Below are 25813 nucleotides of genomic sequence, written 5' to 3'. Positions count from 1 at the left end.
GGTATTTTCATACAGATGCAATCGGAAGTAGCTATACATGAAATAAGCCTAACATAAAAATAGAGCTTTTTCCGTCCTTCCGTCCGGAAAGCAAACATCCTTCAATAAACATGCAAAGAGGCTGCCTTAGTGGGACCCAGAGCTGGCAAGGGGGCCACAGAGGGCAGCCCTGGGCCTGCGGGAACACCAGCCACCCCTGGCCATGGCAGGAGGGAAGATGAGGGGGCAATTTGGGTACAGAGAATCCAAAAGGACTCAGGCCTCAGCTCAAAGGTCCAGAGACGAGGTTCCAGCTCACTTTTCCCAACCCCTTTCTGGCCCACAGGCTCTTAGGCCAAGAACATCACTACATTTGGTCCAGTTTGAGTTCTTGAAAAATAGTCTCCAGAAGATAAAGTCTTGCACCATCGATGTCCCAGCTTCACAGTCGGCTCCTTCATTCTCCAGACCCCACCGCCCACGCCCCACCTGGGCCCAGCAGCTGCCCGCTGCTGGCCATCTCCAGGCCTGGTGTTCCCCATCGGGCTACGCAGTCCCCCTGGAAGCAGTGGCAGGCAAGGAGCTCCTGGGCAGGGCAGCTCTGGGTGTGACTTTTCTAGTGCTCTGGGGCTGCGGAAGAATGCAGCATGCCCGGCCCCAGGAGGCCCTAATGGACCAGCAGGCCAAGAACGAGTGTGGGCAGGACCCCCAGCCAGAGGAAGGCCACAAGGGCCTGGGCTCGGCCCAGCAGATGCTCAGCCTTGGCTTCATCCTCAGACAGCAACTGCCAGTGCTGAGCCTTGTGGAGGTAGGACCCCTCCTGGCCCTCGCAGTAGTAGTGGCCATAGTGGCCGTCCGTGAGGTTCTCGATGAACAGGATGCAGTTGGGACTCTGGTGACCTGGCTCGCAGCTCTGCTCCACCTTCTCCCCATGGCGCCACCTGTAGGTGGCGTGGCGGGACTCCATGGGGCAACTCAGGTAGTAGCGTGAGTTCTTGGCCAGGGAGACTTTCTGCAGTGGGGCCTCCTCTGGAGGGGATGGGAAGGTAGACGTGAGGAGGGGCCTAGGGCTCCCAGGACAGGCTGTGTCCTCCCCTACTGACCAGGCCTCCAAGGCCAAGGCTTCTAAATGAACACAGGGAAACGAGGGCCCAGTCTCTTTTCTCTCCCCTGCCTCCCTCAGACCATTCTCACAACCACCCCTACAGCAAGGGGGCTCCCTCCACAGGACTGTCCTGCCCCATCTGCATGGGGCTCCCAGGACTAGACCACGTTTTTCTCAGACAGGGCAATGAGGGCATGGCTGTACCACCCTCACTGGACTAGGCCCCAGGCAGGGCCAGATCAGGTACCTGGCTTTGGGTTGGGGCACTCTTTGTGTGGCTCTTCTGGATTAATGGACTGCAACACTGACCTGAAGTTGAAAGGAGAGAGGCTAAGTAGACAGCAAGCCACCTGGCCCTTCTCTGTCCTTCTCCCCACCCCAGTATCTGCCAAGGTGTTCACCTAGAGGAAGGTCTGGCCAGAATGGCCCAGCACCGACACCTCCTGCAGTCCGTCCACGTCCCCCATGTCTACCTTACTCCTGTGTCCACCCTCTCCCAGGGATCGGGATCACGGCCAACATACCTATGGGGGCTGTAGATGGAAACACAGTGGCCCTGGTCCCAGCCACAGTAAGGGTCTCGAGCCATGAGGCAGCCGTGGCAGCCCCCACCATAGACATCACACAGGTCCAAGGGTACCTGGCTCACCTCCCACTGGGAGCTCACATACAGTTTCCGCTTGAAGGAGAAAAGAACTAGGTCAGGCCAGGGCCTCGCCGTCAACACTGAGTCCTAAACCCCCAGGCCAAGGCCGTCTGCCTGGTAGGCCCGGGGCCCAGAGGCTCTGAAAACGACATGCAAATCACATGCAATGAAGCTCTGTCCTCAGCTGGCCATCACTGGGTAGCCCCACAGGGGCAGGGGTGGGGGTGGGGAGGCTCACCCGGTCAGCGTCCAGTGACATGGCCTGGATGGTGGTCGCATGGCGGAAGGGTTGGATCTCTATGATGTTGATGACGCTGTGTTCCCGCTCCCCTGACTCCACCACCTTGTGGATGGTGCCCCTGTCTGTGGGGGGTGAGCAGAGGGTTAGAGAGCAAGAGTCCCATCTCCAGGCCAGGCAGCTTCCCTCTGGGTTGGACTGCCCAGGAAAGGCATGGGTGGGGGAGTGCTGGGAAGTCATAGCCAGGCGAAGGTCACAGGATGAGGTGAGGTGTGACAAGGAAAGCATGACTGGGAGGAATGTGGGAGCCGGAGGGCAGCCCAGAAAGTTTCCAAGATTAGACCAGGGCTCCACAAGGCCCAGGGGAAGCTCGATCATGAACAACGGAAGCAGCAGTCCTGCATGCCCAAGTACCGTGCTAAACCCACTACACGTATTAGCATTACCTCGTTCAATCCTCCACATTCCTGGTCGTGGGTATTATCTTCCCCACTTCACAGATAAGGAAATGAGGTTCAGAAAGGCTAAGCAATTGTTCAAGGTCACACAGCTGGTGACTGCAACCCAGAGATGTCAGAACCCCACCCCTCCCTCAGCTTCTTCCATAACTTTCCAGCCTCCTGGGCTCTTTGGGAACATGTTTTCTTCAAATAAACTTTTTATTTTGGAATAATTTCAGATTTACGAAAAAAAAAAAAAAGCAAAGATAGCAGAGTTTTTGTATACCCTTCACCCAGCTTTCTCTACTGTTACCATCTTATGTAACTGGCACATTTTTCACAACTGAGCAGTACAGTACTATTAACTCAACTACAGACTTTACTGGGGTTTCACGGGTTTTTCCACTAGTGTTCTTTGTTCCAGAATCCAATTCAGGACTCCACATTGTATTTAATCTTAGGGGATTTTTAGATTTTTATAACATCTTCAATCTGAAAAAGACCTTAGATTCCACATACGGATTCCCAAAGTCACATACGAGGCTGCCTGATTTCAAGGTCAGTGCTCTCTCCATCAACACCTGTTGGGAACTAATGGGTATCCTGACCCCTGGGTCCTCCCAATCCCACCTAACTTGCTGTCCCAGTTTCCAAAATAGCTTACCTCCTTCTCCCACCCTCCCAATTCCTCAGGGCATCACTTGCCCCAAAATAACAGTCAGATAATGGGATGGTTGCCTGCCTAGGACATTTCCTTTGGTTCTGTGACTGCCCTCGCAGGTACTGGAATGTGGTCCGATGCTTCTTTGGCCTGACAAGCTCCCAGCCCAGTCACATTCTTTTCACCTCCTTCCATAGCAGCATGGTGACAGCCTCCCATTGCTTCTCCCGGTTGTGAGAGCCTCCCATTCTCTGCAGAGGGCTCAGAAAGCTCTATTTCTTATCCAGCCCCAATTCTTCTTGCTTCAGGCTCCCACATGGGGTCTCTCTAATGGCCCTCAGGGAGAAAAAGACAACTGCCCTCATCACTCAAGTGTTCTTGCCTCCCAGGTCTGCAGGAAGAGAGCCCACAGCTTCCCCAGCCTTCCTATCCTGACTACTGCTCCCAGTCCCCCATCGTATGACCTCTCCTCTCCTGCACCCCAGTGCCCTGCTGTCCCCTGGCTGACTGCAACTGCTAGTCCAGCCACTGCTGGAGCAGAGCAAGGACAGGGGCCCATGGGTGCAGCCAGGATGAATGGAGGAATAAGGAGGTGTGGTCTCAGGACCCAGAAATCAGGCCCTGCTCCAGGGAAACTGGCGAGGCCACCGTGGCCCTGAGACAACCCCAAAATGAAGCAACAGCAGGAAGTCACATGGGGGGGGTGGGTACCTGAGGCCTGGACTGTGTGGCCCCAGAGGTGCTAGGCACCTGGGGGAGACACTACCCTTTCTGATGGCACCACTGCCTGGTCTCAAGGAAAATCTGCAGCTACACTGACCAATACATTCGTTCCTAGGAGCCCCCTTTGTCCATAGCTGGAGCCAGGAAGCTGCTATAAACCCAGCTCAGGGCTGGTGTGTTCATGCAGTGGCTTCCGGGAATGCAGGGGCATTCCCCAGGGTTCTACTCAGCTTCTGGGGTCAGCAAGACCCTGCTTCCCCAGAGAAGCCTCCTGTAGAAGAGTCCCTGCAGTCTTCTGCAAGACTCTGCAAAAGCTTTGCCCTCTACAAGTCCTTCCTCCTATCTCACTAAATTCTTTGCATATCACATTGAATGTTTCCTCTCACCTGGCAGAGGTCCAAAGGACACCCAGTAACCAGATCCTTCCTCTTGACCTTCCACATCTCTTCCTGCTCATGAGTCCGACATCTGGACCAAAGCTGCACCTAACTTTGCTCAGACTCATCACATTTCTGCCTCTGAATCCTGGCACCTGTTCTTCTCCCATCCTAGGATGCCTTCCCCACTTCCCTCTGTCCCCACCTCCTCCAGGAAGCCCTCTCTGCCTGACTCTTTCACAGCCGAACTAACCCCTGACAGCTCTTAGTCACTTAATTCTTCCTTCCAGGTATAAAGATCCAACCAGATGTTAATTACATTATTCTTTATACCTTTCATATCCATTTTTACAAAGCAGATGGGGGGTGCTGGTCACAGGGTAGTCCCTCACCTGTGGTTAGGTAAAGCACATGGAAGATCTCCCCGTGGCTGGACTTCATGCGGTGGACAACTACTTTCTGGTAGTGGTACTTAGAGTGAAACAGTGGAGTCTTCAGAGGCCCCATGGGTTCCACCCTCTGTGCCACCTCAGGGTGACTGTCGGCCACCTGGAAGGTCTCCGTGGGTATCGGCTGCCGGTCTGGGAGGCACTGAACAAGGAGAGCAGGCCCAAGTCAGTGGGTGGCTGGGGAGTTAGGTCAGGGGAGGGCAGGGCCTGGGTCATGGCAGGTGTCACTGCTTACCTTGCCAGGCCGAGGGTTGGGAAGGCCTGTGTGGTAGCCCTTGAGCGAGGAAGTGCGGAAGACCTTGTCAATGTCACCAAGGGAATATACACAGACAGCCGAGTAGTTCCTGGGGGATCACAGAAACCATTTCAGTGGGAGGCCCAGGACCCACCCACCTCTACTCACCCAGGCCAGCCCAGCACCATACAGAGCACTACTACAGCCTTCTAACCAAGCTTCCCGGCCTGTGAGATCCATGAAGGCAGGGACAATCCTGGGACCAAGTCCAGCGTCTAAAATAAGAATCGCCAAACACCGTTGCAGGCAAGAGGGAGGGAAAAAAGTTCAACCTAATTTCTTTCTGTTGCAGTCTAAAACCACAACCTGTGTTCTGCCATAAGATCACTGAGTTCGGAGGCCAGCCCCAGGACCAGAGGGGGTCCCCTATGTGCAATCCTCCTACCTCTCTGGGCACAGCTGCAGGATGCTGACACCCAAGGAGGCCAGACCCTGGTCTCTCTCCAGACCAGTTGGATCCATCCACACAGAAGCCACAGAGCAGGGTCCTGGGTTCCCTACCCTGCCCACCTCCACTCCCCGAAAACACACCCAACACTTTTGCCTGCCTTGTTTTCAATCAATGAGAGTGATTAAGAGGTGTGAATTATCAGGCGCAGGCAGTGCCTGAGCAGGTGTGATAGCACCCAGCAGCACCCTGAGAGGCCTCAGCAGCTTTATTCCCAAGGCCTAGAACCCACTCTAAGCACACAGCTGGTAGACATGCGAGCACAGGCACTGCCATGAGCGTGCATACAATACATGCATGCACACTCACGTGTACAAACTCACAAACACACCAGCACACGCATCTCCCTGAGCACTGACTGTCCCCCTACCCCAGTCCCAGCAACGGTCCTGGCCCTTGAGCCTGCAGTCCCTGCTCATGCCACATCAGCCAGCCCCATGACAGGGCCCAAGCCCTCCAATCCCTGCTGGACATGTAACCAACGTCAGCCCCCAGCCCCAGGATGAGGGTCACTCACCAGGGGTTGGAGAAAATGCCGTAGACCCTAGTGTCCTTCCACTGGCCATTAGGGTCAGGGAGTAGGAAGACATCCTGCAGCCTGTTGAAGTTCTTGTTGGTAGTGGGGTCGCTGCACACCAGCATGGCTTTCAGGAAGGTGTTCCACTTGGAGACGGACAGCGAACTCTCACCACCCTGGTCTCCCTGGAAGAGTGGTGGGGAAAGGAGGCCCCTCAGCACTCACTACACACTTGCTGCCAAGAATGCTAGCACTCAAGCTTCAGGGAAGGAAGGGAGGCTCTGAAAAGGGCGGGTTTCTGCCAGGGGACCAGGTAGAGATGCCCCATGACTCGGGCCCGGTTCCTGGGCCAGGCTCCAGCCATAAGGCCTGGCTGACCCAGGGCATAGGGCCAGCAGTAGGCACCTGCAGGGTGAGGGCTCTGGGTCCATCCCCACAGAGCAGATGGGCTCAGACACACATTTACCCACTCTCACACATGCACGCACACACAGGTGACATATTCGCACACCCCAGCACCTTCGCACTGGTAACACACACGTAAACACTTTCATATTTGCACACATACTCATACACACTCTCACATGACTACACATATTTGCACACTATCACGCATGCACATAACTTTAACCATCTTTACCTACTCACAGATGCATGGACACTCTTGCGCACGCACATTTACTCCTACAATCCCACATACAGACTCACTCACACATTTCACATACTTCACAGAAACATGCATGCACATTTACACACAGGCACTCACACGCTCACTCAATCCTACTCAGCCATCCACTTACCCTGCACAGCTGGGCCACCCGGGACACGTTGAGAGGAGCCTCCGGATTCTTGTCAGGGTTGTCCTCCCGAAAGAAGTAGTAGATCTTGTCATTGTAGGCCTGATCTTGGTGCACAATAGTGGCCTTAATGAACTGTGGGTCTGCCAGGGACACATTCGAATTAGTGTGAGGCCAGGGAGCCTGCTCGGGGTGAGGAGCCCTCTCTAACCCTGCATACCTTCAGAGTCTACAAAAACAAACCTGGGGCAAATCAGACCTGGAATAAAACTTAGAACATCAAGCCCAATACTCCAAGGGCCTGAAACTCTGTACCCCTGCCCCATACCTATTTTGCTCTCCCCCTACAAAGATGTCATTGGCGAAGGAGCAATGACTTCATGCTTGGGGACTGGGGGAAGGTCCCTGGGGGCCTTTATGTGGGAAGGTCCCTGGGGGCTTTTATGTCACTTCTGCCTAATTGGCAGAGCCATAATGAGGAGGGAGGGGGTTGTACGCCCACATGAGCTCAGCGGGGATACATTATGACTCCAAGGGACCTCACACTGGGTCTGGGGCTTCCTCTGTTTTGTTCCCAGAGTATGTCAGTCCCATCTTGCCTCTGCATCTTTGCCTCTGCTGTTCCCCTGCTCCTTGCCAGGCCAACTTTCTCAGTCACTTTCTTGACTGGCCTGTGGCCCCTGCAGCCCTTGGGGAGCCCTCCCAGGGAACATGAGGCTCCCATCTGCTGCCCGGGCGTTCACACCCCCGGGTTCACTCCAGTCCAGCTGGAGCCTACTCACTCTGCATGACGGTATCACTGGTGTACAGCTCGATCTCACCCTGGATGCGCCGGAACCGTGGGATCTTTCCATTGTATTCTTGTTTCCGGATTGTGGAGTATACCTCGTCCCCTGGGCATGGTGGGAGGGGCATGGGTAAGGGCAGACAACTCCTGAAGTCCCTTCCCCAGGCCTGGGCCACCAGACATGGAGCTGACCACCCACTCCCAGCCCAGGGCAGCCACAGTCCTACCATCAAACAGAACAAGGGAGTTCTCATCCGGGCTGAAGGGAGCATAGCCTCTCCTCTCACCAAGCGACTCCAAAGTGCCATTTACCTGGGGGAGGTCGAGGGGGTCAGACAGCCATGTAATCCTATCATCACTGCCTGCCATAGGCACCAGCTTCCCAGCCAGGGTCCCTGTCCTCTTGGGAATTCTATACAAGGTGAGGCCAGTCCGCTCCACTTCCTTCTAACTATGGGGGGCAGAAGCCCACCCAGACAAGGGCGAGCTGACCAAGCATATGGGGAGGGGCCTTCTCACCACGCTCCAGCAGCTGGGGCGCCGGGCATTGGTGCCACAGACGAGCAGCCCATCACCTTGTCTCTCCAGGAGCGTGATGTAGTTCTCACAGTCCTGCCCAGAAGAAGGGGAAGAACAGAGGTTGGGTGGAGGTCCTGGCAGGCCTAGCACTAGAACTCTCAGTCTTGGGGAAGGATTCAGAAGGCTAAACATAGGAGGCAGCCTCCAAGGAGGGCATAACCCCGCAAGAACAGAGGAAGGACACAGGGGCCTCAGAGAGGCTGTGTCTCCCTTCAAACTGGGTACCCTAAGGCAGGGCCATGCCTCCTTCTTCAGACTCTCAGACTCGCATTCCTTTTCCACGGAGCCCAGCCTCCCCTCTCTATTCCCTCTCCCCACTCACCCGCTTGTCTGTGCAGGACCCCTTCGTGGAACCAATGTTCACCTATGGGGGAAGGTGGGATGGGAAAGTATTAGTTCACTCTGCCAGGTGCCAGATGTCCCCTAATTGCTTTCCATGTACCCTCAGGACAAGCTCATTTTATATTTTAGGTAAGTGACTAGGGCTCTGAGGTGGTGAGTGATTCACCCGAGATCATACAGGCTGTTCAGCCTGATACCAGGAGCCAAGCCCAGAGCTCAGGGGCCAGCCCAGAGCTCAAGGCCAGCCCAGAGATCTCAGAAGACCTGGGCCACGGGGTTCTGGAGCCCAGCTTCCTGCATAGACCTCCCCCATCAGCACTACCCACCTGGCCAGGCTTTGCTCCACACTGCCCAACACCCATGTCCATCCGGACTACCTTTAAGGAGCCTCCCCCAGGGACCATTTGTAAGATATAATGGGGGATGGACCAGTTTAGGAAGAAATGCCAGTTCCCTCCCCCGGATTTGTTGAGGTTCTCTCACCAAGGCCAGAGGGGAGATAAGGAGAGAAATGGGGCCAAGCAGGAGGGAGGGCCCAGGCTCACCGTTTGCACAGAGGCGTTCTTGCCCTCGGGGAAGTTGACGAGATAGACCTTGCTGCGTCCACCCACCCATACAGAATCGCTGCCTGGCTCGTGAAAAAGCACTGTGTGTGGCTCTGCTGAGCCAAATTCCACCTGGTCCTTCCCTGTGCGGCCTGAGGAGGAGGCAATTGGCAGAAACTTGAGGCTGGGCCCTAGGCAGAAAGATCAAGTCTCCTGTCTCAGGCACACGTGCAACCGCCTGGTAACTAGAGCTTGGGTCTGGGCTAGGGCAGTGCCAGGACTCAGAGTTACAGGCGGGAGAAGAAAGGGGTCCCCTGGTGGAGTCTAGCAAACAGCTGTCCTCACCCCAAAGCCATGGCCCCTACCCTACAATATGTGAAACTCAGGGTAGGAGCAGGATTTAGGGACCTCTGGGGAGAAGAGCTCCCCTCAACACACACACACTTGGTTGTTCCTAAGGGGCTGGGACCAGGGCCTTTCGGCTTTGCTCTGTGAGGCTCTTTGTTGCCCAGGACAGAGCAAGCAGTTACTTCTACCCCCTGCAGGTAGCAGGGTCTCGAAGCACCCCACTTAGAGTTCAGGTTCCCAGGAATCGCTTTGCTCAGAACCCTATTCCGTCCTTCAAGAAACCCTCTCCAACCCCTCCTATGGACTCCACCCCAGGCCCTCAAAAGGTCAACTTAGATCAGAGCTGGAAAGGAATCTAAATGTCTATTCCCAACCATTTCACAGATGAGAAAGCAAAAGTACAGACAAGGGGCAGCACAAGGCCACATGGTCAGTGGTAAACCCTGAACCTGAGCCTAAGCTCCTGCCTGCAGCTGGGCTGTGGCCTGGACCACTGTGGCCTGGTTTCATGGAGGTGCAAGCTTGCCCCAGGTGTAAAGTTCTACCCTCCCTCCGCAGCAACTCTGGGACAGAGGGCCCTTCACAGAGCACATCCTGGTCCTTAACCAGAAGGGCTGACCAGCACAATTTTGCCCAAAAAGGAAACTGTCTGCAGCTACCGCCTCCAGGGAGAAGATGTCTCATCTCCGGTGACACTGCTGAGGTTGTCCTGGTTGCAGTACTAAATTATAGGGATGGGACAGCCTGTGGCTTTGCCCCCAGCAATCACCCACAGCTCCCATCTTCCCACACTTCCGACCATCCCGAAGCCTCACCCAGGAACTCGGCTTGACCATTGTTTACTTGGCTGCAGCAAACCCAGGGGCAGATAGCTTAGCAGTGACACCCAAGCAGGACACACTCAAGCCCAGACAGAAAAGAACTGCCATTTCCTGAGTCTGCCCCAAAACCCTCAGCCAGCACAGGCAATAAGGCCACAGCCAGTGTGTAGCGCTAGTCCCTGGAAAGGAGCCGTGGAGGAGGCCCTAATGGAGCCCTTGCCTGGGGGTTGCAGTCCTGCTCTGGGGAGTCTAGTCTAATGGGGAAGACAGAACCCTGCTCTGAGGTGTCAAGCCTGATGAGAGAGGCCCTGAAGAGCAAGGTCTGAGGGGGAGACCAGCCCTAGCCTGGGATCCAATTGGAGGGATGAGACAGCTACGCCGAAGCAAGCCTCCACAATGCTCAAATAAAACTGTCTAGGTGTAGCCCCTAGGGCTGCTCACACATAACTTCTGAGAACATGGAGGGTGAGGGCTGCCACTCTGGGGGGCTGCAGCACCAGGGCCAAGACAGTCCTGCATAGAACTGTAAGCCTGAGCCCTATTGCCCTCAAACCCTGGCTGCAGCATCTGGGTGTGGGGGAGGCAGGGACTGCTGGCCCCAGAAGAACAAACAGGAGCCCAGGAGCATTGCCTCCCTTGACCCCCAGGCTCCCGCCCCTCGGGGCTCTGCGCCTGGTATTGTGTATGGGAGCGATGGCACCAGCCCGGCCCCAGGTCCTGGCCTTGGCCCATTCTCTACCACAGCCCCAGCCCTGCTCCCACATCGGCTGGAGGCCCTCAAAGAGCCTGATTGTGCCGGGGGGAAGTGTCTGAGCGGCAGCAGCTAGATGAATACATGAAAGGAAGCTTTGTTCAGGTCGGCAGGAGCGGGGGCTGGGGGCTCAGGGGCAGGAGGGCTGCCTGGAAGTGAAGGCAGCACCACCACGCTTTCAGGGCCAGAATCCATAGCACCAACATGGAGAGAGCTAGGCCAGGAAGCGGTAGCCTTCGAAGCTCCAACCCTGTAGGGGCTGAAAAAGGCCAAGGGCTGCCCCTAAAAAGGCCCTGCCAAGGGAGCAAGTGCCACATCTCTAAATGCATCTTGTTGCTTCCTTATGAGTCCAAAGAGATGGGGAAGACAGAGCAAAGCTAGATGGGTTAAGAACAGGCAGAAAGAAAATTTCAGGCAGGAGAAATAGCCCAAGCAAAGGTGGGGAAGCTGTCTGACACCCAATCAGAGAAGATCCGGAAGGTGGACTGAGGCCCATGTATGAGGCAGGAAGGTTGGTGGTGCAGCCCGCGGATACATCGACCACTACCCATCAGTCTCCAGTGCTGCCCCTCCTCCCTAGGAGCAGGGCCAGGACCTGGAAAGCCTCCCTTCCTCCAGCACCCCTACCTCCCCACTCCCCTGCCTGCCCAGCTCCCTCTGCTTCCCATCCTGGATGTCTAAAAGGAGCACCGTCTGGCACCGTGTCTCCCCCCTCACTCCCCAGCCTGACGCATTAGTGGCTGACTAAGTGGTAGCTAAAAGCTCCCAGAATAACCAAGGGTTCGGGCAGGGGAGGGGGCTAAGGGCACATAGGCAGGCATGGCCCCAGAGGCAGCCAGGCAGGCACAAGATCCTTTCCCCCATCCCCATGTGATTCTGAGCCAATCCTTGCTCTTTGTAGACCAAGGAAGGGCACATTCAGGCTGCCCCATACCCAGCCAGACTTCATGGCCCTCTCTGAGTCCCCACTGTCCTAACAGTGATAAGACCAGCAAGGCCCTGGCCCAGGCCCTGCCAGGATAAGGGTCAAGAAGATGGCAGGGTGTGAGACGCAATCTTCCCTAGTCATAACCCCCAAACTGGGATATCCATGGGGCTCTGATCCTGTTGGAACAAATCAGAGCTGATTGCTCTTGTGCCCCCCACCCTCCCACCACTGTCCCAGGGATCAACAGACTGGGACGTCTGGACTTCTATAGGGTGAGTTCTCCTCAAGCAGGCCTGCCTAGTGGAACATCATTCCTTTTCTCATACTCTCTGGGTGCTGTCCCTAGCATCTAGTCATCACTTTCCCCATATCTTCACTGCTTGTGAAAGAGGGCAGCCCAAGGGGAGGGTTGAGTGGAGGCTGGAATGGTGGCGGATATTGTTGTCCCTGAAGGGAGCAAAAAGGGGTAGGGCCCATGGTCTGGTCTGGGCAAGGACAGCCTTCCAACTTGACCCACTGACCCAACAGGTCTTGAATGCTAACCTCAAGGAGTCCTTTGAAAGTGGGCATTGAGGCAGGCTCTGAGAATGGCAGGAATATAGACACCTGAGGAAATTCCTGAGTCAGGCAGCCAGGGAGGCCCAGGCATGAGGCAGGAGCCAACCCATCTCTGGATGGGGACCCAGCCACATCTGGCAGGAGCCTCCTCCCACAGCTGCACCTCATCTTTCATCACCAGGCCCACCTCACATCCTCGTCTACCATGCAGCTGGCAGAGATAAGAGGGAAGGCCCACGTGGGCCCAAGGAATTAGCCTGCAGCCTCTCTACTCCTGGGAACCCGCATCATATAGGTCAAGGTAGAAGGGAAGGGATCTGAACAGTCAATGTGCTGAGGGGTCATGGAGGCCAGAGAGGCTGTGCCACTGGCCAAAGGCACACAGCAAAGGAGGCAGGGCCAGGGCCAGGCCACAGCTCAGGGTTTCTGGTATCCAGCAGCCAGATTCAGCCCTTTAGGACCACATCCTAGGCTTCCTTGAGAGCCTCTGGATTTGCAAAAGTTGTATATCACATTTTTCCCACTTCCCAACATCATCTCTGGCTCTCCACCCTCCCCCTCCCCACTAAGTGATAAGTCACTAAGCTGATAACTTGATGGGAATCACCTACCTACCTACCTTCCTGGTGGGGGACTCTGATCTTCAAGGGCCTTTAGCAACCAAAACCTTAAACTCAAAAGAGCAACTAATGGCAGAACTCAGCACTGCATCAGAGCAATGGAGGGAAACCTTCCCACTGGGGTGGAGGAAGCAAAGGAACAAATGTTTCATTAATTTTGTTTCTCCCAATATGGCCAAGGACAAGGGTATGAGAAGCCACTCCTCACACCTAGAAGCCCAGTTTCCAAGTGGCACCAGCCCATGCTAAGGAGAAGCTGTGGTTGCTGTTGGGGTCTTGGTGACACTCAGCAGGACAAGGTTCTAGACAGCTGCCTGGCAGGGGTGGAGACGTGTGCTGGACGGGTGGCAGGCCCTTGATATGGTACTTCGATCACAGGGAGTGAGAGGTCGGCACTTCCTTATCAGTGAGGGAACAAGGAGCTGTGTACTGGGCTGAGGAGCTCCTCAACGTCAGCAGTAGGTGGGTGGGGAACATATCTCACATGTGGGCTCAGCCCTGGCTCCAAGAAGCCTTGTGCTCCTTTTGGCAGCTGGAAGTCTGATTGGCTGTGACCATGATCAAGGGCTGAGCCTTCCTGAATTCATTTTCCTCCTCTGTGGATCAGAGGGGCTGGTACTTGTTAAGGTCTAGGTTTTATGACCTACCGTCATTCTTGGAACAAATTACAAAACAATCTGGGTTGATTTGGGGAAGTGTAGGATTGTGATTGCTGGCCAAGTCAGAGACGGCTTTCTAGAGGTGGAGGCAGCAGACGTCAAATCCTCATCTGCCTCGAACGACTAGCCCACCAAATCCCCCAACCACCATGCAAAAAAGGCATGACAAGAGTCTGCATCCCTATTTTATAGACAGGAAAACTAAGGCCCTTCCAAGCCAGCAAAGGCTGTGTGCTCTCTGCCCTGAGCCACTATGCTTGAAGGACCAGAATGCTTGTCTGGTGGGGAGAGCAGATGCGGGTAAGGGGCAGCTGGACAGCAAGCTGTGGTGGGGCTGGGCTGAGCCAGATTCGGGGGCTCAGGGAGGGAAGGCTGGCACTGAGACCCAGCTGAGCAGAAAGCCTCCAAGCCCAGGGAAGGCAGGAAGCCCAGGATGCACACTATGTCCAGTCCACCTTCTATCCATTCTTCAGCCCAGCAGGTTCTCAAAGCCCCAGAGTGAGCCGGTGTCTCCTTCAAAGGAGAGGACAGGCAGAGGTGCAGGGCCTGCCCTTGAGCCCAGAGCCAGGGCACAGGTAGGGGAGAGGGCAGAAGATGGCTAGTCCACCCCAAGTAAGGCAGGACGGAAGACTGTTGAGAAACAGAAGGTTCCCAGCTCAGCCTTAGCCTGAGCCAGCAGGGAGGGCGAGATCAGTGCAAGGGCAACCAGTGAGTGTAGCCAGCTAGAGAGTTTAGCTTGTAGGAGCCAGGCTGCTGAGGCTGCATTTCATCAGAAAACCGAGCTGCCAAAAGAGGAGGAGGATGACAATGACAACAACAGTACCTCTACTTACCAACTAATCATTCCATAGCGCTTACTATGTGCTGGGAATTATTCTGATTTTTTGACGTATTAACTCATTTAATCATCACTGAACTCTTATGAGGTGGGTTCTCTTATTATCCTCATTTTATAGATGAGGGCAGCGAGACACAAAGAAGTTGAGTAATTTGCCCAGGATCACACAGCTATTAAGTGGTAGACTAGAGGTTGACACTCAGGCAGATTGATTCTGGGATCTACGCTTATAACACTGTGGACACTTGGAAGCTTCCAGGCCAGCCCCTCCCATACAAATGAACAGACTGAAGCCCAGCGAGAGTAGAGCCTGGTCAGAGGTCACTTGGCCAATGAAGGCTTGATCTCTATCCATGATGTCCTAAGCAGAATGTGTATAAGTAAGTGTGGGTGTGCAGGCCCGATGTGGAGTGCAGCACAGCACTGAGTGCTGACCAGCATGACTAAAGGGGAAGGTAAGTCTTGAGATCTCTTCACAGAGGGCAGACCACAGCAAAGGACAAGGTATGCTCGCAAACCCTTCTTTACCATCTGCCCAGCGAGGTTCCCACCAGCCAGTACTGGCCAAAAACACTCGCCTCCTGTGGAGAAAAGGAACCCTTGTACACTGCTGGTGGGACTGCAAATTGATGCAGTCACTATGGAAAACAGTATGGAGGTTTCTCAAAAAATTAAAAATAGAACTGCCGGCAATAAATACTCTGGGTATTTATCCAGAGGAATCCAAATCACTAATTCAAAAAGATATATGCACCCCTATATTCACTGCAGCATTATTTACAATAGTCAAGATATGGAAGCAACCTAAGTGTCCACTGGTGGGCGACCAGATAAAAGAGAGGTAGTATATATATATATGTATATACACATATACATATATATATAGTAATATTCCATTGTGTATATATATATGTATATTTATATATATATGTATACGTGTGTGTGTGTGTGTGTGTGTATATATATATATACACACACACACACACACACACACACACAATGGAATATTACTCAGCCATAAAAAAATTGAATTCTTACCATTTGTGACAACATGCATGGACCTAGAGGATATTAGGCTAAGTGAAATAAGGCTGACAGAAAAAGACAATTACCATATGATGTCACTTAATTATATGTGGAATCTAAAAAACAAAACGAATAAAACAGAAAGAAACTTAGAGAACAAACTGATGGTTGCCAGGTGGGAGGGAGGTTGGGGGCTAGACGAAAAAGGCGAAAGGATTAAAAAATACAAACTGGCAGCTACAAAATAGTCATAGGGATGTGAAGTACAATATAGGGAATATAGTCAATAATATTGTAATAACTATGTATAGTGCGAGGTGAGTACTAGACTTATCAAGGGGATCACTTCATAAATTATACAAATGCCTAACCACTATGCTTTAAACCTGAAATGAATATAACATTGACTGTCAAGTATAATTGAAAAATTTAAAAAACAAAAAAACAAAAAAAACACTCGCCTCCACCTCTGGCTCCTCAGTTCAAGAGCCCACCATAGCTCCCAACTGCCTGTCCCAGCAAGACCCATCTCCTCTAGCTGGTAGTTAAGGCCCACCCCACCTCTGCCCACCTCTGCCATGGCTCCATCCCATCTCTACACCTTTGCTCTTGCTCTTCCTTCTCCTGATTGTCCTCTTGCCTTCTTTCTGTGCACGTGGTCTTACCTGTCCTTGAAGATGTAGTCTCAATCCTCCTGGCTCCAGGAAGTGTTCCAGACTGCTCCAACCCTCACTGCTCTGTCCTCCCTCTGACCTTGTGCTATACACCATCTGGCACATATCTTCTTTCAGATTACACTGTCTGGTGTGGAGTCCTGAAGGTGAGGCCAGGCCTCCTCTCACTTCATGGTCTCCAGGCCAAGCCAAGGCCAGGGCTAGACAAGTGGGGGCAGATGAGACAGTAGGAAGGGGCAGGACTAGGGTAAGGCAAACCCTGGTGTCAGACAAACATGCACAGCACTCAGTGCCGAACTCTACTCCAACCCATGTCCTAGCCCCCGGCCCTATCTTGGCTCTTCCCCCTCTCCCAGGAAGTCTTCCCTAGTTGTACAACTCCATCACAGTCTTTGGCTGTACCTACTGGTCCTTTCTGACCTCCCCAGGTGCCTTCCCTAATCACAGGCAGCAGGCACCTGTGTGTTCCCCAAGGACAGACTCAGGCTTCTCCTTCTCTCTCCCCCAGAGGGGCTGAACACAGACCTAGGCACAGGGGTAGGGGCTAGCTGCCTGCCACAATGAGGGCTGCCCTAGGAGTGCTGGCGCGGAGCCTAAACCCCTGATTGGAAGCAGAGGGTGCAGGAAGTACGTGGGATCAGCCTAATCCCAGGCTGCCATGAGGGTTAAACCCAGATTAGCCCAAGCGGAGACACAGATCAACCTGCCCCTGAGACCCCTGAGGCCAGCTGACCTGAGGAAAAAGCCAGAAGAGGTGTGTCAAGCTGGCCCAAATCTAAGGTCCTGAAGGGAGGAAGGTCATAGCCAGTGGGGATCCTGAGAGTAAAGAATGCCAGGACAGGAAGAACTTGAGCTCAGCTGAGTTAGCCAAGGGGGAAAGGGGCTCAGGGAGCCCAAAGCCTGTGGACAGAGCATGAAGGCAGACAAACAAGTAGACGGAGGCCAAGAGCTGAGGCCAGGCTCAGGGTCGGACAGAAGATACGGCTCTGGTCCCAGTTATGCCCATCTCATTGGATGACCTTGGGCCAGTCTCTGTCATCTCTAGCCTCAGTTTCCTCATCTGTGGACCTAGTGGTTGGCCCAGATGATCTCTGACATTTTTTTCTGACATCCTAAACTGTCCCGTCAGGCCATGTGAGTTGGAGTCATCCAAGAAGGTTCCTTAGAGGAAGTGAGATAGCACTGGAAGAAAAGAGGAGGAGAGTACAAGGAGGGGATGAACAGCAGGGCAATGACCTTGAGTCAGGAAAACGTGGGGAGCCGGGGAATGGTGAGGGAGGAAGCGTGAGAGATAAGGTGGGAGTAGAGCCACGCCACCAAGTAGGACTGGGGAAAACGGCAGCTCCATCACTGTGTGTCCTAGGAGGACCGCTCAACACAGTGACACAGAGGGATGGAGGGGCCTCACAGAGACCAGGGCATAGTCCTGGAAACAAAGAAGGGCTAGGGTCAAGGCTGGGGGAATAAAGAGCTTAGAGACTGACTGAGGGGAGACAACTGCTCCCATACTATAGGGGGCAGGGAGGGGATGGATCTCCTGGTCCCTCATGGCCTGGGCTGGCTAGGGAAGAGGGAAGCCCATGTTCTCTGAGCGGGGTGTCTGTGCTCTAGGAGGACCTCTTTCTCCCCCACCCTAAGAGAAAGGAGGCTTCTAGGGCAGACAGGCCTTGCCAAAAAAGGAAACCAAGAAAAGGGGAAGCTTTCCAGCTATGGAGCAGAGTAGAGGAAGTGTTGTCACTCCTGTGACAGAAACAGACAGCTCATGGGGCCAAGGCAAGAGGACATGATGTCAGCTGGGGCCCCAGTTCTCAACATGAGAGCTACCCACTCTCACCACTGGCCCCTGCAAGCAGCTGGATTCCTTTCCCTGGGCTGAGTGAGCCTCTGCTTCCTACCATCATATTAAGGGTCCAGGTCTGGCCCTCCCCCTAGACCCTTCTCCCAGCCCAGAGAGTGATCTACCCTCCCCATCCCAAGGAAGTGAAGGTTCCTAGAAGGGGAAGTTGGTCAGAGGAAGGGTATCTGCCCTTCCCCCAGCCAGCAGGGCCTGGCTGGTGCTCGGAAGCTCCCTCGCTCCTATGGAGAGTCTCTACTGAAGGACAGACCTCCTCACCTAGAGAACCCCTACCTATGGCATCAGGCAGAAAGCCCTGGTGCCCTAAGACCCAGCTTCAGCTTCCCATCAGTGAACTGTGACACTGGGGAGGCCTGCCCTGACAGCCACGGTCCTTCCCATTGCTGGGCTGGCTGTGGAGGGTCAGGTGGCCAAACTCAGAAGTCCCCTCCTGCAAGAAACCTTCCTGGAACACAGAGGCCAAGGCTAACTCAATGTCTTCCCTTAGGGTCCCCTACTCATCACTTCCTCCTCTCCATGGTCCAAGATTTGGGGTCTGAAATTCTGTCACACTGGGTGCTTCTTCCTGTCCCTCCCCTACCCCAGCTGGCTCCTGCTTCTCCTGCCATCCTGGCTTACCACCTCTTCCAAAAAGCCCTCCCTGATAGAAAAGACTGAGTTAGGTACCTCCTCAACTCCACAGCTGCCCTCTGCCATATTTGAATCTGCCATATTTCATTGTAACTGCAGGTTGACCTGCCTGCTTCTGTATCTACACTGAGAAGTCTATGGACTTGTCTAGTTTCTTATCCCTGAATCCCCAAGCACAACCCCAGGACCAGCACAAGGTTGGTCCCATAAAATATCCAGTGTGAAAAATGTTGAATTACTATGTCCACGCTTGAAGCCACAAACCAATAAGCCACTGCTTCCAGCTGATCGTCAGCCTTCTGCTTAGGAGAGAAAAAAATAAATAACTCGAATTCCGAAGATTTCTCCTGACTTCCCAGGTTTCAATTTTTTCTCACAGCTAAAATTTAAATGGGCCACTATAGCCTTTGCCCATCCCAGAAGGGCAAGAATCTCAGGGGATTAGTGCTCTAATAAGTATAAACTCCTCCCTCCAACCACTTTGGACATTTAAGAAAACTGAGGCTCAGAAAAAGGCTTGCCTTTGCCCAGAGTCACACATAAAATCAAGCTGGGACCAGAACCAGGCTCCCAATCTGCCATCTTTCCCCCACACCCTACACCACATCTTGGGCTCTTGCAAGTATCCATCCCACTCCAGCCTGCTCTCAAAACCTTCACTATTCAGGACAGAGGGGCCACAGAGCTTAATAGGAAGCTCCCAGTGACATCACTGAGCCTCTCTCAGCTTAGGAATCCCCCTTCTCCTCATGAGAATTACTTCCCCACCTCCTCTGTCTCCGTTCTGCAAGGAGGTAAACCATGAAGGGGAGGAACTCATCTAAGTCCCCAAGGAGGCAAGGATTTCCACTGGAAATGCTGATGCTTGGGGAGCCTGAGCTGTGACCTCATCCCCTGGAGGAGGTGACAACAACCCCTGTGCTGGGTAACAGCTCCATAATGGCTCCCCCAGCAGCCTCCAAGTCAATAATAACATCCTGTTGTTTAATTGGACAAGGGCGAGGCAGACCAAGCTGGGCAGGTGGAGACTAAACACTGGGCTCTGTTTTTCAAGCAGACAGGCTGGCTCACCTCTGACCTTGGGGGTCAGGTCCTTCCTGGGCTTCTGCATCTCCTCCAACTGAGGATAGAATGGGAGAGGGGTGCACAGCTTCCACAGGCATGCCAACCTCCTGTCCTCACCTGCTGTAACTCACTCCTCTCCAGCCCCTGCTAGCAGGAAGGTCAGGCCCAAACAGTCACATCCCATGTGTCAGTGACAGCCCTCAGGGGATAAACTCCAGAGTTCTTACAGTTCTGGTGAGCTCTGAGGGTCAGAAACAAGAGCCTACAAGCAGGTCAGTGTTGGCATATCTCTCTTGGTCCAGAGCTGCTCTAGGCCAGGACTCAACAGGCTAGAGAAGCCTCAACCTCCCTGGACAAGTACAGGCTAGGACCCTCCCAGAACTCCCTGATCTAATTTCTCCCTAGGGCTTAGAGATACAAGAAGCAGAAAATAAATGACAAAGAACCCTTCATACCTCTTCCAGTCCTCACACCTGTCTTGGCTTAAAAACAAAACTCCGGCCTTTGACGCTTTAGAAAAGTGGCTCCAGAACAACCATTAGCCTTGATCTAGCTGTTCCTGAAGGCCATCCTCCTCCCCACACCTACTGGTAGACAGGGACCTAGGCCTATACTACAGCAAGGCCGGGAGGGTCCTCCTCTCACCGCACTTCAGGGTTTGCTCTGCCCAAGCCCATTCCTGTCCGACTGCCATGTGTCACCCCACAGGAAATAGAAGACAGCTGTCAGCCAGGCATACCATCACCAGCTGGTGGTCCCGGGGGACAGGTGGATGGCAGGGTCTGTCTGGCCAGTGGGGTGCCTGGCACTGGTGAAAAAGACTACGGACTGCCCTTGGACAAGACAGGTGAGCAGCTGGCAGACCCCAGCAGGGGGTCATTAGTGTATTACCAAGCAGAGGGCCCAGCCAGTGCGGCGACACTAGTGAACTTCATGCAAGGGAAAGAGGTAGAGCTGGATCGGGAGCTCTGAAAGCGTGAAAGAAATGAAAGCGGCTTTAAGTAGCCTCGGGGTGGAGAGACTAAGTGCCTAAGATGGGGAGGTACACACATTGAGTACTAAGAAATGGATGTGCATTAAGTATATTAGGGGTAAGAGTCTTGAAAAGACTTGTGGGATGGGGCAAACAGAGCCAAATGCAAGGGGTTTGGTGCAGAAGGAGATTCTAGAACACTCTGATATGACCATTTATCCCCTTCAGGGGGCCCAAATGCTCTGTTGCCCAGGACAGCCAAGGGGTCTGAAGCAAGGCAAAGATGCTGGAAAGGCAGAGGAAGCCTGGGCTGGAGGTGTCCACCATGAATAGACCACTAGAGGTTCAGTTGCCCTGCTTCACTCCCCCGAAGAATACCTGGGGCTGGGTAACAGAGTTGGCTCCCAGAGTTTCTCCTTCATGGCCAAGAAACTGCCTGAATCCTTCTCCCCTCCCTAACCAGTATTAGCACTCATCCTGTGCCAGATCAGACCCTGTCGGCACTGTGAGCTCACACGTTGCCCAGTGACCTTGGAGGAGTCACATTCCCTCTGCTGCAGCTGCAGTTCAGGCCACTGGTGATGTGTGGGTTTCCTCCCGCTCTCTCTGCTAAGAATACCTGCCCCAGATAATGCTCAGGCTCTGGCAATCCCTGCAAATCACCTCAGGCATCAAAGGGCTCCTGGTAGGACCAGACCTGACGAGTCCCCCCAACCGCCACCGCATGTCCACCACCACAGCAGGGGGCCGCAAACCCGGCAAATTTGGGGAGAGAACCCAGTTGTCCTGGGGACGGTAAGCATTTGTGTGCAACGCAGTGTAGAGGAACTCAGTCCCCCAGGGCAAAAAGCCTCGAACCCCACCTCGCCGGCTTTCTGATCCATTGTACAGGGGTCGAAACTGAGGTGCTCCTGGGGAAAACTCGGGTCCTTCAGGTTCACACACCACTGTGGCCTAAAAGCTGCACCCCCGTCCCACATCTACCGCCTGAGGGGGGGTCCTAATGGCCACGCCCCACCTAACAGGCACTGTCCCCCAAGCTAGCACCTATTCCTGGTGAAAACTGCCACGTGCGGACAAGGGGGGGAGCGGCCGGTGCCGGCACTGCAGAGGCAGCGCCCAGGTGCCCCAAGCCTCCGCACCGCACTAAGTCCCAGCTCTCCATAGGGTACCCGACCCTTTACCCGGCCCATGCTCGGGGCCGAGGCGGGGGCGGGGGTTAGGCAGCGGGGTCTTTGTTCCCGCAGCCAGAGTGCGGCGGCGGCGGCGGCGGCAAGGGGTCCGCGCCCCCCTCTCTGGCCCAGCCTGCGCCCCGCGTGACAGCGGAGCCCGCAGCTCAGGAAGGAGAACGTGGGAAAGGGTCCTGGCGGGAGTAAGGGTCCTCCACAGAGGCCCCGGTGCTAGTGGACGAAGAGCGCCTTGGGCGGAGAGAGGGGCCCGCTCCCCTCCCCTGCGCCCCTGCGCTATGGCTCTCGGCTGCGGGCAGACTTGGAGCTACTTAGCCAGGGCTCCGGCACCTCCGCTCGCTCCCCGCAGCATTTCAGCAGCTCCGGTGAGCCAGACTGCACACTCGCACTCATCCAGACCCGCACGCTCCCTGTGAGGATCGCGCGGGACCCGCAGAGCTACGCTTACGCATTCGCTCCTGTGCCACACACTCCGCACCCGCCCCGCGCGGCGTGGGCTCCCGCGCCCCTCCGGCCGCGCGGCTCCACCTACCTTTCCAGACAGTGGAGATGCGGGGTACGTTCCTCGGGTGGCCTTGGGTAGCTGCGGCCGCCCAAAGCAGCAGCAGTAGCAGCCGCAGCGGGAGCCCGGACCGAACCACCGGGCCAGGAATGCGAGCGCCCCGGACGCCGAGGGCGGCGCATTCGGGTGGAGGCGGTGACATCCCGCAGCCGGGAAGCGACAGCTGCGAGCAGCCCAGACTGAAAGAGCAGCACCGGACAGCAGGCTGATCCCAGCACGAAGGGGCGGAGTCAAATGCCTGACCCCACCCCGCCCCTCCCCCGCCCCTCTCAGCCTTTCTCGCTTCTGCGCTGCCCAACGTGGGTGCACTGTCCACCTCCAGCGGAATGTTCGCCACCCCTTCCCCGGCAATTCCACGGGAGAACCCCGGCAGACGCGAACGAGGCAGACTTGTGGTCTTCTGTGATCCGCAGCAGTCCTGGTCCCCTCTCAGGGCCTCAGATCCACTCCCCCAGCCCGTGAAAGTGTTGGCCTAGAAGTCGGAGAGGACCTCTCCGAGGGAACAGACAAGTCTACCACCAGGCAACCTCGCTCATGGCCAGCTCAGTGGTATGGCCCCTGAAGGCTGTGGTTCTCAGAGGATAGATTGGATGGCTTGCATGGACACTGCACAGAGCCTATAAGAAGGACCAAGATGCGTCTCCCTAAGGGGGATGTGGCGGGGGAGATGGTGGGGAGTGGGGGGCGTGGGGGGTAAGGTTGGCTGGGGCGCAGAGGGTCAATGAACTGTGGGGAGCAGTAAGCGCCCCACCATTGCTCTGTTGTGAGAACACCGATCATTTTTCATCTTGGCCTGACTCCCTCCCCTTCTTCCTCTCCTCTCCCCCTTCCCCAGCCAGCAGCCTTCTGGGCTGCCTCCCCCCAGCCAGCTGGTGTGTGCTCAGAAAAATCCAAACTCATTTCCATGTGAGTGGAGGGGGATATAATTAAGAAGCCCCCTTACCTAAACAGAAAGAGAACGGAGCATCCTGTGTGTCCAGGACTCACTGTGGGGAAGCAGGGTCAGGCCAGCTTTAAGGGATCTCTGCTTATCAGGTGCATAGGGCTGAGCTACTGCAAGTAACCTGATGACCCTGTGGTGACCCCTGCAGAATCCAGGTCCAGTCCTCTGCAGTGACCTGAGCAGCCCAGGCAACTCTCCCATCAGTTCTACCCAGAGAAGGCCAGACTTTGTATCTACCTTGGCCTGTGCCTGAGGGAGCCACAGATGGGAAATCCACTTATCCAGTGCTTATGGGATGTCTCGCCCATGTGCACTGCACTGAGAAGACAGATAAGGAGGTAGCAGAGGTACATGTGGGCCTCCAGGACCCACAAACCTAGCTGGGCTTGATTCACACACTGCAGACACCAGCTAAGACAGGGAGCAGGCTGCCCTGGCCCCAGCCCCAGTTCCAGTCCCCTGCCCTGATCCACAACCAGGAAAGTACTGTTACTTTCTCATTCCAATTTTTGTTTCCAGCTAGCCCCTCCTTCTTCCCCAAGATACCTGAACAGGCCAAAAGGTGAAATCGAGATGCCTCCAGAGATAGTGCAGGGCTAGGTCCTAGCAGACTCTGTGGGTCCTACAGCTTCATCATGCCCAGAGATACACTGCCCCAAAGAGAGGGAGGCTGTGGACAATCCAAGAGCCCCTCCCTAGGCCTGCACCCCCACCTGTGGCCCTGAAGGTAGCAGCATGTCCTGGCCCAGGCTAGCCTCCGAGACTGACACTGTTTCCAGCCCACGGCCTCATCTGCTGAGCTGTATCGCCCCCAGTGTTGAACCTCTCTGCAAAGGTAAGCAAATTAAGAAATTACCTGCCCCTGCCTTTAAGAACTGGGCATTCAGAACTAATGATAACACCGTCCATGTGCACAGCAACTCACACACACAGCCCACTCTGCCTACATTCTCCCTGCAGGCCTACATGCTCTCCCTCATTGAGAGAGCATAACCCCATATTTGAGAAGGAAACCGAGGCACAGGGAGAGGAGTGTGCCCAAGGTCAGCTAGTGGAGCCAAGATGGGAACCTGGGCTTTCTGATTCCAATGGCAATGGCTAACTCTGAGGTTGCTACGTGCTCGTAGCCTCATTTAAATTTGGCTTATCTTCACAATCTTATGAATAGGTGCTACTATTTGGCTCCTTTTGCAAGCCAAGGTAGGGAGAGGGACAGTGATGTCCCCAAGGTCACAGCTAGTTATAGATGGGCTGGAATTAGAGCTCAAGCAGTCTTTCTGGGGCCTACACCCTTCTCTTCTCTATCCTAACGCTCTCAGTGCAACACACCCTTTTGCTACTGCCTCCTGTGTTAGGCTGGAGTCTGGGTCCGAATGATCCTTGAAAAGATCCAGACAGGGCCCAGGTTACCAGGTGCTGGGCTGAAGGGCAGGCCAGGGGCTAGTCTCAGCCTCCCAAGCAACAGGGCAGCAGATGGAAATGGACTGGGATGGGGGTGAGGGGATACTGCTGAAGACTATCCCACTTCATGTCCCGGGGTGGCCCCCTGGCTGGGCTCCTCCACACCCAGCCCAGCACCTGCTTTACCACCAATGGGCATCCCTGAGCCAGCCAATCTAGGGGCAAAGGGCCAGGGCCAGATGGCAGCCCCACTCCTAGTTGGCTACAGACAAGCCAGTGAAGGTGAGAACTGGGCACACAATTTGGGTAGTAAGTAGCTCCACAGAGGGAGAGGGAAGCTAGAATCTGGGCATAGAGGGGAGCAAGTACCCCTCTATGGGGCGGGGAGAGCATAGGACCTGTGTTTGGGCATGGATTCCCTGCCTGACACAGCATAGGGAAATCAAATAAGAATGATGCAGGTGGTGACAGGAGACTGCCTGCCTCATTGGAGGCTTAGGTAGGGGCACAATCCCCCTCACAAGGATGGAACTAGACGAGCAGAGGAAGCAACAGATGTGGATGCTGAGGGGGAGGTACATTCCTGCCTCCCCTTCCCCATGACTCCACCTACAGAGGAGTGCAGGAAGAAGACTGAGAGAAAGAAATGATGTGGAGGCTCCTACTTAGGAGAAAAACACCTTGAAGGGGTCTTCCCTGTAGGCAGCTAAGGTATAGCCAAAACCAAGAAGCCCCCATGTGGAATCAAAGAAATGGACACACACAGCCCTGAGGTTCACAGCTGCAAAGCTGCAACACTGGCCCTGGGAGCCCTGCCCAGCCTTCCAAACAAAGCCTTTCAGGGCCCTACTCAGAGCATTCCTCCACTCTCCAAGCTTCCTCTAAATCTCTCCTCAGCCCTGATTCCACAGCTGCAGTTGGTCTTCAAAGGAGCGACCCACCCCTAACAAGAGGTCTGTGGGAAGTGTAAGGATGGAGGCTAAAGGAGCCCAAGCCCACAATGGACCTTCATGCTAGATCCATCCCCACTGAGGCCTAAGAGCTTG

At 54.7% G+C, this 25813-nt stretch overlaps 1 protein-coding gene across 1 annotated transcript; it reads right to left on the bottom strand.

Annotated features, from left to right (window-relative positions):
- Window positions 1-6: 6 nt before the first annotated feature.
- Window positions 7-22630, bottom strand: SEMA7A (semaphorin 7A (JohnMiltonHagen blood group)). Its single transcript, XM_039856440.1, has 14 exons — window positions 22394-22630; window positions 8929-9080; window positions 8364-8405; window positions 7982-8074; window positions 7690-7774; window positions 7458-7568; window positions 6679-6818; window positions 5879-6063; window positions 4854-4962; window positions 4562-4760; window positions 1969-2093; window positions 1609-1763; window positions 1332-1393; window positions 7-1008 (listed from the first exon to the last, which is right to left on the bottom strand). Exons 1-14 carry the CDS (start codon window positions 22563-22565, stop codon window positions 647-649), a joined length of 1992 nt encoding a protein of 663 aa, XP_039712374.1. The 5' UTR covers window positions 22566-22630; the 3' UTR covers window positions 7-646.
- Between the last annotated feature and the right edge of the window lie 3183 nt (window positions 22631-25813).

The sequence above is a fragment of the Pteropus medius genome, unplaced genomic scaffold (assembly GCF_902729225.1).
Source record: "Pteropus medius unplaced genomic scaffold, Ma_sr-lr_union100, whole genome shotgun sequence".
NCBI classification, from domain to species: Eukaryota; Metazoa; Chordata; class Mammalia; order Chiroptera; family Pteropodidae; genus Pteropus; species Pteropus medius.
This window is presented reverse-complemented; position numbering and strand designations above follow the sequence as displayed.